This window comes from Varanus komodoensis, unplaced genomic scaffold (assembly GCF_004798865.1).
Source record: "Varanus komodoensis strain SLA01 unplaced genomic scaffold, ASM479886v1 scaffold14_1, whole genome shotgun sequence".
Taxonomy (NCBI): domain Eukaryota; kingdom Metazoa; phylum Chordata; class Lepidosauria; order Squamata; family Varanidae; genus Varanus; species Varanus komodoensis.
The window spans coordinates 16799687-16814473 of record NW_025335438.1 but is presented as its reverse complement, the minus strand read 5'-3'; the positions used below and the strand labels follow the sequence as shown (position 1 = coordinate 16814473).

At 38.5% G+C, this 14787-nt stretch overlaps 1 protein-coding gene across 1 annotated transcript; it reads right to left on the bottom strand.

Moving 5' to 3' along the window:
* Positions 1-6331: 6331 nt before the first annotated feature.
* Positions 6332-7375, bottom strand: MOS (MOS proto-oncogene, serine/threonine kinase). The gene has a single exon (XM_044424280.1). It carries the CDS (start codon positions 7373-7375, stop codon positions 6332-6334), a length of 1044 nt encoding a protein of 347 aa, XP_044280215.1.
* Positions 7376-14787: the final 7412 nt, after the last annotated feature.

The window sequence follows — 14787 nt, the reverse complement described above, 5'->3', positions numbered from 1 at the left end:
TTAAATAAAAAGGTCTTTACCTGGCGCCGAAAAACCAGTAACGACGGAGCCAGGCGGACCTCTTTGTGGTGGCAAGCCAGCTGTCAAAAGGATCCCTCAAGCAGGAAAGGTGCAAGACCTCCTCCTGCTCAAGCTCCTCTACGTCTGGTGCATGCAGGCATGCCAGCTCTGGTAAAGGAGGTAACACATAGCCAGGAAAGCTAATAAGCACTGATAGCCGCCTCCTCCATGAATCTGGCCAATCCTTTTTTTAAAGTTATCTGGATTGGTGGCCATCACCACTTCCTGTAACCTGACCCTGTTATTTTGTGTCCTGTACTCTGGGATAATAGAGAAGAGATCCTGTCCTTCCTTTTTGCAACAGCCTTTCAAATACTTGTAGAGATAACCTGTTCCCAAACTGTTTAGAACTTTGAACATTAGCGCTAGCACTTTGAACAGGCCTGGACTTCAATCCACAGCCATTGTAGCTGGAAGAGGACTGGTGTGATGTGTTTTTATGTCCCATTAACAATCTTTCTGCCCTGTTTTGGATTAGCTGACGTTTCTGGACCATTTTCAGAGGCAGGCTCACATACAGCATATTGCAATAATCCAAATGAGAAGCTACCAGAGCATGGATAACTGTAGCTAGGAGCTCTCTGTCCGGGTAGGATTATGGTTGGTGTATCAGCTTAAACGGATAAAAGTTCAAAGTAATCCTCGCAGTTCAGTGGGATTCCCAGATATGTTTACATATTATTGCTGCCTCAGTTTGGGACCTGAATGTATCAGGTTGCAGCCTCATTTAGCTTCATACTGCTCCTATAAATCTTTTAAATGTAATTACCTAATTAGGTCAGTAAGGAAGCCAAGGTAAACTACACAATACTATGAACTGTTTGTTTATATGCTTGCTTTAACCTAAAACACCCACAGACCACAATCAAGGGAAAAAAGACCCAGCACCAAAAGGAGGGCTTCTTGTACCTTCCTACAAGAAGTTTCACTGATTTATTTATTAGATCTATATCCCACCTTTTTTCTTTCTTTTTTTTAAAGAACATGAAGCAGCTTACATAATTCTCTTCCTGCTCTTCTCAGTCTTATCCCCACAACAACAACCCTGTGAGGTAGGTTGGTCTGAGAGTCTGTGGCTGGCCCAAATTCACCCAGTTGGCTTCATGACCAAGTGGGGACTAGAATCCAGATCACCTGATTCCCAGTCCCATGCTCTTAACCAGTATACACTGGCTCACAGATGAACAGTGCAGCCTGGCTTATTTCATGAAGGTATCAAAGTCCAAAAGAAAATCATTTCGCTTTGGGAGAGCTTTTCGTTTGATTTACATCAACAAAGAATCATTGGGGAATATATGTATTTAACTGGAGCAACCAATGGCTGATGACTTTAGTTTGACTACATGTATAGTTGCTGTACTGTCTACGCAGAACAACCAGTTTTCATTTTATTTCTACCTGAAGGTGTCTTAGGCAGCTAATGGTAGATATCAAATTTTAATATAAAAATGAATTGGTCGGTATAATCCAATAAAATATTATTTCACTACATATTCCTAAAGAAATTTTACACTAATAGGGAATATTTGGATCATTCTGGAGAACTTTCTACTGGCATTGTCAACAGATTGATACATACATCTTTTAAAGTTAAGTTTAAAAAAATTACTATCAATTAGAATGAAAGAATCTCTAATATTTTCATTCCCAACTTCAAAACAATATAACCTCAGAAAATAAATATCTGTGCCTTTAAATCACAGGCCCACTGTTTAAAATTAATCCTCCCTAATTAAAAGTGGGCTATTTAGCACCTAGACAGTATATTTTAAGCCTTTGAGTTATGGGATAGCATAAAAATTGAATGAAATAACTAAATAAATACATTTAACCTGGGAGTAAGTTCCACTGAACTCAGTGGGCTTTGTTTCAGAATTTAGTAAGTAGTTAAGATACATGTTTCAATCATTTTAAAGTCATGTAAATATAATATGTAGATTTCTCTATTACATATTTATATCATTGGCCATCTAGTGGCATATCACTTCAATTACACCATCCCTAGGTGCCTGTTTATTAGGACTTTCAAAATAACTTTTTATGGGATAAATATCCTTATTTTTTCTCTAATGGATTATGCTTTTAAAAGGAGTGGTACATTTTAAAAACACAAGTTTTACAGATAAGTTGAAATTCATACAGTTATTCCATTTCCTATTCTCAATTTTTAATAAAGCAGAGATTGGGTAAGATTATAGAGTAACATCCCAGTGTTTTGGACTTCAGTCCCCATCAACCTCAGCCAGTGTGTTTAATGGCTTGGAAATCCATGAGTTGTTTACCTAAACATACGCTGGGTACTAGGTTGGTGAAATTTGGTATAAAGTGCCACAAGCTTTTTGTTTGCTCTAAGACTAACAGTTCTGTTGTGGCATAATCTTGTATGGATTCTCTTATTTAAGACATAGAAGCTGTCAAGTATATACATTGCTTACTTTTCCACTGTAAATGGAACTGATAATTATTGATATAAGAAGATACTAGGGAATTTGGATTATGGGTGAAGATAATTGGTAGGATTGATATCTATTAGGAACTAAGTCTGGGGTCTCCAAAATAGTGCCTGTAGATTCTTTGGCACATGCCAGGCCTTGAGTAGTGGCTCAGCTTGTAGTGGGGAACAGCTTGATGCATCCACCAGGAATTTTTCTCCATCTGTATGCAAGCTATTTATTGCTATTTATATTGTAAGCTGTCCTGGGACAATTGGATTGTATAGGACAGGATAAAAATATTCTAAATAAATAAGCTGTCTCCAGTTTTGTTTCATTGTTCTGATCTCCAGAGTATATCATGGAGCCATATCAGCTCTACTGGAGAGAGGGCTCTTGGGAGTGATCATGTTCACCACCTGGGTCATCTTTGAGATCCAAAGACTAAACAGGGATTTAATGGAGCCACCAGTCATATCTACCAGAAAATCCCCAAGAACCCCCCTAAAACCATCTGCATTCATTAGCCTCTGGTGATGGTCCATCTTAATAGGTCCTCCATCCTTGCAGAGGTGAAAAGTTAACACTCTCAACAGGCAGGGATGGCAAAGGAACTGATTTATAGTCCCCTAACTTCAAATCTCTCACCCCCTGCTTGTAAGTGTACCTTGCACAGTTCTTGGGAGGAGCCAGGAGACAGTGCCTCATATTCAGGACAACACCATGGAGTAGTTTGGGCATTCCCACATTTTCCCTTGAGACTTTCCCTTGGGCAGGGCTCTGTTCTTTGGTGCTGCCCCAAGAACAGGGGAGCAGTGCAAAATGATTCAGGATCTCCCTCCACATACCTTCCCTGGAGCAGGAGGTGAGAATGACTGATTAGCTTCACGATCTTCTCTGTTACACTTTAGGGCATAAGCCTGTTTGCATTATGGGAACAAAGATTTTATTATTATTATTTGTCACCATTGCACAGACAGGGCTTGTGTCCTGAAGTGTGATGGAGTCAGATTCCAGCCACAGCTGGGGCAATTTCCAGGGCATCTCCTACACTTTGCCATCACTGAGACTGGAAGCAGATGCTGTGGTGCTTCAGGATAAGAGTCCTTTCTGTGCAACATGGATTGGAAGGAGGAGGGGAACTACGAGTAAATACAGTGCCCCAGATCATCTGCCAGCCTCATTTGGCTATTTTGCAGATTATAATGACTTACTGCCAGAGTGGGTTGTGATTTTGAACTCAATATTTGTATCTGTCTAGTGCATTTCCAGATGCCAGCTATTGTATTTTTCAAAATTTCTCTGCATAATATGGTGGCAAAAATTTTAGATATAAGAAAGTCATGTTCTGTTAGCCAAACATGGAAAGTATTAGGCACAAAATCAGTAATTTTTTAAATTCTATGTTTATTTTGAATTATTGTTTAAATAGAAAGTTGTGAGAACTATTTAAAAAGTATGTATATCTTAAGCTTGCAAAAAATAAAACAGCTGGTCGGTGAAATCTGATTCTCTTGGAAGCAGGCTTTTCTTAATACAAGAATGGGCATTGCAGTTGCTCCCAGCTGTGTTCCTAAAGCATTTCATTATACAAGTTTATGTAATTTAAGCCAAAACATATTCATAAGAACAAACACCATAGCCATAATAGAGAAAGCAGCATGATTATCCCCACCTTCCAAAGCAGCAGCATGTGGCAACTGTCAGTGTAGAGAATTCTAAAAGCAGTTTGAAATGCTTAAGGAGAATGGGGAAAACAGGATGATCTTTTGCACTGAAGCTGAAGTCTATTCTGTTCACTCCGAGAATACCTGAGAACCTTTCTGAACTGTGTTTGTAACTGAGATGGAGATGCAGTGGCATGCAGTTTTAAAGAGAATACAAAAACATGAATATGAAAAGCAGAATAAGAGGATATGCTGGTATGTAAGAAAAACACAACCCGAGTGAAAAGTATTTTTTTAAATTAAGCAGTAGGGTAAAATATAGGAAGAACAGTGTGGCATAAAATATACAATATCTATAAAGAAAATTATTTCTACTGGATGTCAGTTGTATCTCCTCATCTAAAAAACAAACAAACCAAACCAATCACTTGTGTTTTCAGGTCATCTGAGGGACTGTGCCAGCATAATAGTAAGGATTATATCTTAAGTTTCACCATTATCTCATTACCCATCAGGCATGCCATACTGCAAATATCAAAAGCACATGCATGAATGCATAGCCAAACCTTTATGCATCATAGCTTTTAAAAGTTAATGTTTTGCATGTCCTTAGCTGCCCAAGTTATTTACATTGCAGACTATATTAACAGTCTGGTCAGCAAAAGCTAAGTTAAACAAGAGAGTACTAGATAGACATTTCTCTAATCTGAATTTATAGATTTGGTAATACCAATTTATATACTGGCATTTTATAGTTAGAAGTGCAAAGGATCCTTTAGTGTCCTGTCCATAAAACACAGTATCAAGAATGCATATTTTCAAACAACAAAGTACACATTTGGTTTGAAGGCTGCTTGGACTGTTATGTTAAATACAAATATCTACTAAAAACCACAAGATAATTTGTTATTAGAAACAATTTTATTGGTAAAATTGTGTACAATCTAAATCTTATTTCTCTGTATCTGCAGAAAAGTCAGTTTCATTAAGTTTATCATGACTTGGCTTGTAAGTGCTCACAGGGGTGCAGCATGTCAGAGCAATTCAATGCATATTTCTTTTAAAGTAAGCTTTGTTGTGTGCAGTGAGATATGATTAATAAACCCCTAGAAAAATTATCTTTTTTGAAATATATTTGAAGTGTTTATAATTCAAATTGTGGCAGAAAATACGGAAATATGGACTCTTGCTTGTTTCTTTCAAATAAGAACTGGGGCAGCCTTCCCCAACTTTGTGCCTTCCAGACCTGTTGGAACTGCAACTTCCAGAATCCCAAGCAGTAGTCCTGCTGGATGGGAATTCTGGGAGTTGCAGTCTAAATGCCTCTGGAGATTACCAGGTTGGAGAAGGTGGAACTAGGGGAATAATACTTCATTATTCATTAGTTTATGAAATAAATCTCTCCAGATAAATGTTAAAACAAACAAATTTTATGACCTGGAAGTAACATCCGTGAAACAGTGGTATTTGCTTATACCATTTTCTATTAAGGCTGCAATCCTATGCCTTTTTATTCATGAGAAAACCATATTGAGATCAGTAGGGTTTACTTCTAAGTAGACACACTTAGGATTACATTGGATCACCCGGTGATAGCCAGAGGGGCTAACAAAGCTGGAGGTAGTTATACAATTATGGATCATTTCACACAGTATTTATGCCTCTGTTCCTGTTGTTAAAATCCTTAGCTCACAACAAGAAAAAGTGTGGAATTTGATATATTTCTAGCTCAAATTACACATAACAAAATACCACCATTTTCAAAGAGAAGAAAAGAGCAAACTTGTTTTTTGCTATGTTAAATTGTAGCCAAGATCCCATAGCCTGTGTATTTTTACCAAGCAGCTGCATGGTCTTCAATAGGGTTAATTTCCACCTGAAGTGTGCCTACTACTGCAGGCTAGATCACAGATGCTTGGCAATTTTTGGCTTACAGCTCTCCAACCTTTTTATTTTTTTATTTTTTAGGATTGACAAAATAAGAGACTGAACACTATTAGTTTTCTTGTGAGAAGAACTCTGAAACCCCCCAATTTTCTGTAATGAACTTTATTTGATAACCAGTAATGTTTTTTAAAGCTTATTTTGAACAGGAGGAGGTTTAGAGACATACATTGATTAAACAAGTAAGGAGATAATCAGCAATAAAACTGGAGAGACAAAACAGTTTTTTTAGACACTGAGGGATAGAGAATGAAGATTGTGGAGGAGAAGCTCTGCACTAGGACGTTCTGCTACATCAGCTCTCCAGCAGCTTCCAATTATGGTCTCAAGCTGTTGGCCAATGGCTGGTTCTCTAAATACAGCTGCAGTCAATGATGGGCGCAGGTTATAAGCTACCACAGAGTACAGTACATATTGGCGCTCACCCAAATAAGGCTCTTGCTGTGTAACCATTTGCCAGAGGGTAATAGCAAAAGCATAGATATCTGCCTTGGAGGTAACTCGCTCACCTTTAAGAAGTTCAGGAGCACGGTGGGTGTATGTCCCCCCTTGGTGACAACGTTGTGGGATTGATGATGCATCATCTTCTAGCTTTTGGGAGCATCCAAAGTCTCCAATCTTGCAAACATTTTGTTCTGTGATGAATATGTTAGCAGGTTTTAAATCCAGATGCACAATCAAGTGTGAATGGAGGAAGACTAATCCTGCCATGATGTCACAGGCATAGCCCAGAGCCTGAGTTGTGCTCAAACACACATGGCCATCTCCAGGCCCATCATCCTTACTTTTTGCTGTCATATTGCCAGTCCCATAGATAACATGGTGCAAAGTTCTGTTACCTACATATTCCATTATTATGGTGCCCAAACTATCCTGATTGGCAGGGGCACATGTACTGGCAGCAACTATACGTACCACATTGTTATGGTCAAGGTGCATCACATTTAGTTCTGCCCAGAAGCTCTGCCTTGATGCCAAGCGATTCTTACTGCATTTCTTCACCTGCTTTACAGCCACTGTAGCTCCATGGTAAATAGCCTTGTAGACAGAACCAAACCCACCAGAGCCTAGAGGATGCAAAAGACACAACTGATCCCAGTCTATAGTACACCAAGCTAGACGAGGAGGTAGCCGATGGGCCCTGTGAGAAGAGTCTTCCCCCCAAAAGAGCTTTTCACCTTTGGCAGGAAACACCATAGGACTACTGCAGGGTCGTGTACTCACAGATGAAGAAATTTCCAGATGAAGAACACGACGAAGAGGGGATGGCATAATTATCTAGGTATAAGGAATAACATCTAAGGATAAGGAATAAAAAGGAGAAAATATAGGCCTTCTTCTAAAGGTAAATGTAGCAGGATTAAACAATCTTTCTTGAATCAGCTCTTCCTTTGCATCCATCTTCCCTTTCTGTTCCCATTAATGATGTGTGATTTCAGAGGACAAATTCCAATCAGTTTCAGATGACAATCAATTTAATAATTACTCCCTAGTTACTTTGTTCTTAAAGGGTTACTTTACTCTTAAAGAGTATTACAGTCCTAATCCTAAGCACACTTACAGCACAAACCTGAAGCAGTTACTTAGAAATATGTTCCACTGTCTTCAACAGGAATTACTCCCAATAAATATTCTTGGGGACAATCCTTAGGATTTCAGCTTTATCTTAACCCATATGATAATCTGGTCTTTTATGTTCCTTTTCTTGGTTGAATCCAAATAAAAACATGGGCTATCTGCTTCTGGTATGGCTTTTCATTTGCTTAACAGATACTGCAGAACAGGCAGAAATTCAACAGTCACTCTATTCCCATTAACAGAATAGGTACAACTGTTGAAATTCTGCTCTTGTCCAAACAGGGTAAAGACAGAAGCATTTTATTAGGAGACAGTAGTAACCCTACAAAGTTATGTAGCTCTGAACAACAGGAATCATCCCATTTTATAAAACATACATAGAAAAGGCTACTTTAAGATTGTTATCCAGACATTATTCTGAGTAGTCCTTATGAAATCAATAAAAAACAATGTTTACTTGCATTTACCTGCTCAATTTATTACTGGAATTAACTTTCATCTGTGACATCTACACATACACAAACAGCAACTGTATAGTAAATGCATTAGTACATTTCAGACCCCGCAAAATGTACAGCTAAGCTAAGTAAAACTAAAACTTTAAAATAAACTGGAAAAGTGAAAGCATTTGCTTGTATTTGGGTCACTTTTTAAAGGGGTGACAAACCAGTAGTGACGCCTCCGTGTGCAGCTTGGATTTTTTGAGGGGTCTGTCACTAGCAAATCAATTTTTGTAATACCAAAACGAACACACAAAAACAGTGAAGGGGCAGAAAAAGCCACAGTGAATCATAGGGGGTGGTGATCATGATAGGTAATATGGAGCCAGTGCTGGTCTCCCCGAAGTGCTGCTTGGACACTTGTGGGGTGGCTGGCACAGGCACTGGGAGTGCTTGGCAAGAGTGGCAAGGGCTTTTTCCATTCCTGCCAAAAGGTTTCTCACCAATTCCTGGTATCCACAGTAGAATTAGTTGACATGACAACCCATTGTGGATATCGCTAGCCCTAGAACAAGTTTTGGGTTGTCAGGATGGATTGTTGCCCTCAGAGAAGGCACCCTGCAGGAAGTAGTCTGAATTCACAGGCTTTTCATCCTCCATAGTTTGTTGTGTTGAGAAAACCTAATCATTATGAAACAGTCACCCTAAAGCACCACCCTTATAAATGCCAAACTGCATGAATAGTCTAGGCTGTTCTTAAAGTATGTGTTTTCTGATAAGGAGCACATAAGCTTTTACTGATGTTCCATGTGAAGAGTTGTGTCCAGCACTGCACAGGCAGAAGATAGTTCCTTGAGGCTGAGTTGATTGTCCTGCCCTCCCCCTGGCAGCCATCAGGGCAGCTGAAAATCCACTCCTAAGGAGCTAGAAAGGAGGGCACCAGAGGGGAAGCTGAGGGGCAAAGGAGGATCTCTAAGAATTGCCCCTTACACTAGCATGGTTAGAGAAAGGCATAAGAAGAAGCATGCTGATCAGACCATGGGGCCATTTAGTTAGGCATTCTGTTCACAGAGGGGCCAACCAGCTGTTCACAGGAAACCCATAAGCAGGACATGAATGAAACAGCACGCTCCTGCCAAGTTCCCCAGCAGCTGGCGCACACAGGCATACCGCCATCTGATACCAGAAGTCAAATACAGTTATCAGGTCTAGTAGTACTGATATACCCTGTAGTGTTGTTTTATGAAAATATTCAGTTGAATTCTTCACAATCCTTGATGGGTGCATGGTTAAAATGTGGAAAATACCTACTACAAAGACTGATATACATATGCTTGTTATTTGCATTGGATGCATTAGCGGCACTGTCAGGTCTGTGGCAACAATAGACCACAGATGTAGAATCAAATATAGGACAGTGTGCGGTTTGCCTTTTTTATTTTTTTGGTTACATAAGTGTGATCCAGTCCAGTCCCCTCCTGGAAATAAGACCCAGTGAGTCTAATATGACATATGCTAAGTCAGTGGGACTGTGCATGATTGCAGCATTAGTTGAGAGGTAGAACCAACGTATGACTCTTTATAGAACATATTTACATATGCTATAGATACTTCAATGTTCACTCTATAGAGTAGAATTTGCTATAACCATAATTATTTCTACCTTTAACATGCTTTGTTAAGGTGCAGGGTGCTGAAGAAAAACTGCTGAAAAAAGTCAGATGAGTACATTCTGCAAAAGATCACTGGGGACTCTGTGAGAGACAGAGATGGGGTCAGGGCGGGGGAAGAGAGAGAACATGTGTGTTTTTATAATGTAAACTCACACAGATGTTAGATGTGAAGCATGTTATTGCAGATGTTATTGCAACCCGTCTGCTCACCCCAGTTGTCTATGAGATGGGATGGGGCTCAGGGAGACTTTCGTGAGGAAAGGGGCCAGGCAGAGAAGTGTGACTGCCTCACACTTTTTGGAAGTGATGCAGCAGCAATTCTGTGTGCCTGGCATTAAAAAACCAGCAACTGCCTTTATTTCACATACTCCTTTTGTCACACACATCATCTGAGATTTACAGATGGTCCATGACCATGGAGGTAAAGGGGTGAGAAACAGGCCCCAGGTGGTGAGCAGTGGAAGAAGGAAGTGGTGGGTCACTGGAGACACCTCCACGGCCAGAGGCAGTCTATCTTGGGGGTGTGGTGCTGGGAAAAAGAAGAGGAGGAGACTGCAGCTGGTGGACCGTTTCCATAGGCAGATCAGACTGAACTACAGGGGCCTTTTCCCTTTTAATCTGTGAAGCTGTTCCTATGGAAATTCTGGCAGGATGTATGTCATATTAATAAAATAAATAGTAACAACAACAATATAAATAAAAATAAATTCCATGGTACTTCTGACAGCATGGATAGAGGGGGTAATAAGAATTTATATTTTATGCAGGAGTTGCCTGAGACATGAATATTACTTCCATATTTCTCCAAGGTAAAAAGATTGAGAAAGGCTGATCTAGACAGTTAAAAACAGCTGTCTAGATAAAGCACATGGTCTGATGTGCTGCGGCAGTGATTAATGCTGGTGCACATTTCTCTTTGCATTGGCTGCGCATAAGCCTCCAAATTTAGAGGCTTATATACATCTGCATTGGAGGGTTTGGACTGTGTCCTTACTTCATGACTTAACAAACCTCAGCTGCACACTTGGGGAAAATGTCATCTTCTCCCCAACTTATGGGTACTTGATTCTGAGTAAAGGTTTAGCATTGGGTAGCACATATCTTGAAAACAGACCAAAGTTAAGCACCAATATGGTGCTTTTGGGTGATTGAAGTGTTTCATCTATGTTATTGCCCAACTCAATAGGATCCATGCCCTCTGTGTAAGAACATTGTATTAGGCTGTTTGTTAACATTCCTGAGCACCTATGAAGGATATTACATGGTGAATTGTACTAAATGCAATACTTTTAACATATTTTATAGAACATTCTAACATATATTTAGGTTACTTGGGTGTCTCAGATGGAATAAAGTCCACGAAAGAAACAGGATATAGGTGAATTTTCTTTCACCCTTGGCAGAATTTTTATACTTCAAAAAAAAAAAAAAAAAAAGATAGTTCAAAGGATTTGTGAAGGAGGCACATATAGGTGCCAATTAAATTAATGGATTTATGAAAGAAATCAATTACTTATACAAATTTTGCTATTGTTAATTTTGGGACGTACATAGGCTCTGATTTAAATTTTGCAAATGAGAAAGTGGAAACATAGAATTAGAAACATTTCCATTTAATTCAATTAGAATTGAATTAAAGTTGGTTGGTTCTGCTGATAACATTTGAGAAACATTTTATCCAATGTAGGCTAGAAAGGAAAAATCTCAGCACCTTATTAAATGTTTGTTGAAATTGATTCTACTAAATCATTTATATTAGACAGGAAATGAAATGAAACTTAACTAGAGAAATAGTATATTTTGAAGATGCCCAGCTATGTAAGCTTATTATGTCCAGATGGAAAGAAAATATTACTGAGCTTGAATTTGAGCACAGTGGAAAGGTTCTGATACAGAAAGAATTTACATGCATATCTGATGTGGTTACACATGTTAAGAATCATTAAGAATTATTCTACATTTATATAATTTAGATCTTTTAAATTCTGGGGCAGGACTCATTTTCTTAGATGGCACTTAGGGCTCTGCTTTGTGAGAACTCTTCTATTTGACAGATCAGAAGGGGTGGAGGCACTGTTTCGTGATCATCCAGTACCACAGATAGATCTGAAAAAATGATGCATGAGATCTTTGACTCCTTGGCCCATAAGGATATGCAACCCAGTGCTCACCTGAAGTTTCAGATTACAGTTCCTATAAGCCCCAGCCAGCATGATCAATGGTTAGTGATTCCAGCAGTTGTTGTGCAAAACAATTAATTTTGCAGTGCAAAATCTATGGCTCATGGGTTCCTTCAGGATTCCATTCCCCCTCCCATAATCAGTGGGGGTGGGTTTCATCAAAGATTCATGTTTGTGTGCTATCAATATATTGTTAACATGCAGTATTCTCTTTTATATCTAATGCCTATAGTGGTAGCAAGGTAAGCAAGAGGTCCCATTTGTTAGCTAGACAAGTTAGGAAAGTTACTTTAGGATTATGCACACATTCTGTACAGGTCAAGGTTGCACTCCCCTTAAAAATCATTTTTGCAATGTTTCATATTCATTAATCCATTATTGCTTCTAGATGGCAAATTAATAAATTTGGCCAGAAGTACATAATGCAGTTTTGGCCAATGCACTATATTCCTTCCTGGACAAAGCATTATGCCTGCTCTGGTCGTATCATTAACTTACTATAATGCACTCTATAAAGGGCTGTCTTTGCAAAACGTTCAGAAGGCACAGCTGGAGCAAAATGGAGTTACCAGAGTTGTCCTCAGGTCTCACTTTTTGGCACATATTATTTCAGTTTGTTTAATTTTCCTTAGCTGGTTTCCAGACAATCAAAATAATTATCATTTTTTAAAAAATCATAAATGGTTATATTTTGGGATATTTAAAGGATTGATTCATGCCATATGAACCTGTTCACTAGTTATATTAATCATTTAAGGGCTTGTTCCACATTCTGTTGCCTTCTGGTTAGTGGAAAGACAGGACAGGGAACTGCCAGTTGCACAGCATGCACGTTTTGAAGAGAGGCTGTTTTGGTGTTCTCTTTTTGGCTAAAATAAGAAAGGAAAGAAAAAAAGAACAAAAGAAATAAAATTGTGGTAGTATGTATTTGGATTTTGCCTTCTCCTTTAGAACTGATAGGTTCTTTTCCCCAAAGCTCCTTCTTTGTATTTTGATTTTTATATAATTATAAGTTGACTTAGGTGCCATTATTATAGCTGAAGGGATATAAATGATTTTACAAATAAATTATGTTTGTTTTAGAATAAAAGTGACTGGATATTTGCTTCCAGACTGTGATCCAGCCGTTAAATGATATAGTAAAAGTGCACGTTAGGATATACATTTAACAAAATACCTAGGATCTAGATTTAATTCAAAACTTTATTGATAGCAGCAAAATACACTAGATAACTGCTGTGGATTTATGTGAAAGATGGCTTTTAAAGAGTAGACACTTCATAGTTATTGGTGCCAATAAATGTTGAGAACCCAGAATTAATACCTTTCATGTAAAATGCCACCATTGTAATAAACATTGGAATAGTTATGCACATGCATATGGCATTCAAAACGCTCTGGCTAACATTGGCCAATATAGCTCACTAGAAGTCCTGTTGGTTAAACAGATTAAACATTATTGTATTTACCGTAACTCACCATATGACTTTGTTCATGTGTACTTAACAGAGTATAATACAGCCTGTCTACACAAGGGGGCAACCTTGTCTTTTTGTCTGGTGCAAATGCCATCATTTGATTAAATAAGTTTTGAAATGAATCATTTAAATAACTTTGATTTCTAGTATTTCAGTACCTTTTTACTGATTGTGAAAAACATAGACCTTTAGTACCCCACAAATGTGATAACCTCACATCAAAAATTTCTTCTTTACCACATCCAGTGAACTGATGGCTAAGGATAGACCTCAGGCAGGAGATAATTTATAGGGCTTGAAGATTGACAAACTCCTATTTTCTTCCTATTCTGCATCCTATTTGCTTCCTATTTTCTTCAACTTCCACTGCAAAGTAAGAAAAGTGTCTTCTTGGTGGTCTTTCATTCTTTTGCATGCACTACAACAGTGAATGAGAGTTAGAGACATTTCTGTTCTGGTGATGCCAAAAGCAAGTGAAAAGCTCCAGGGATTGTAAGCAATAAACTTTGACAGAATTCTTTATCCACTACATCAGATGTTTTCTGGTACCTTGTGCTGGTATCTCAAAGTAGTGTCAGTAAAAAGAGGATGCAGATCTGAATGTCATTTGATAACATTCTCTCCCAGAATGCCTAACTTACAGGATCTGTAAGCATCCGTGTAACAAAAAATGGTGGTATTCTTTACTCTGAAGTAAGATGCTTGGGCAAGAGACAAGAACAGGTCTGAATTTTGCTGATTGCAGGCAGGGCATTGTCTACCACTGCCCATTTTCATTCACAGAATTTTATGAGGCATCCAGATACCACTATCTTCCACTCATAATCCTCCCATATTTCCCAACACCGTTTTCCATTCTTTTTCTGACCACACTATATCTTCTGACTCTTAGTGTTAGGACCCATACACTTTTTTGCTTCTATGGAAATGTAACTTTTGTTACAGCTCCAGAGATTAATGTGCTCAGCATGATTCTAATATGGTATTAAAAAGAACTGGATATAGCTGATAGGAATTTTAGTCCAACAATATCTGGACTATCCACAAATTGCCCATCCCTGATTTAGAACATGAATACTTCTGTGTTTACAACTCAAATCTACCATCTTCTTATACAATTCCTGTTACTGCCTACATCTGGAATGTGGCAATAATCCAGTAGTCATTTTTAGGATTGGTGAGTTGGCCAAATCATGAATTACTCATCTTTTCCCCCAGATAGTTGTCAATTTACTTTCTGCAAATCAGATTAGTTGTTAGCAGCTGACACCTAAATTGTAGCCTTGTGCACAATCATACATGCATGTGTACACAAATTATTTAAGACCAGGCATC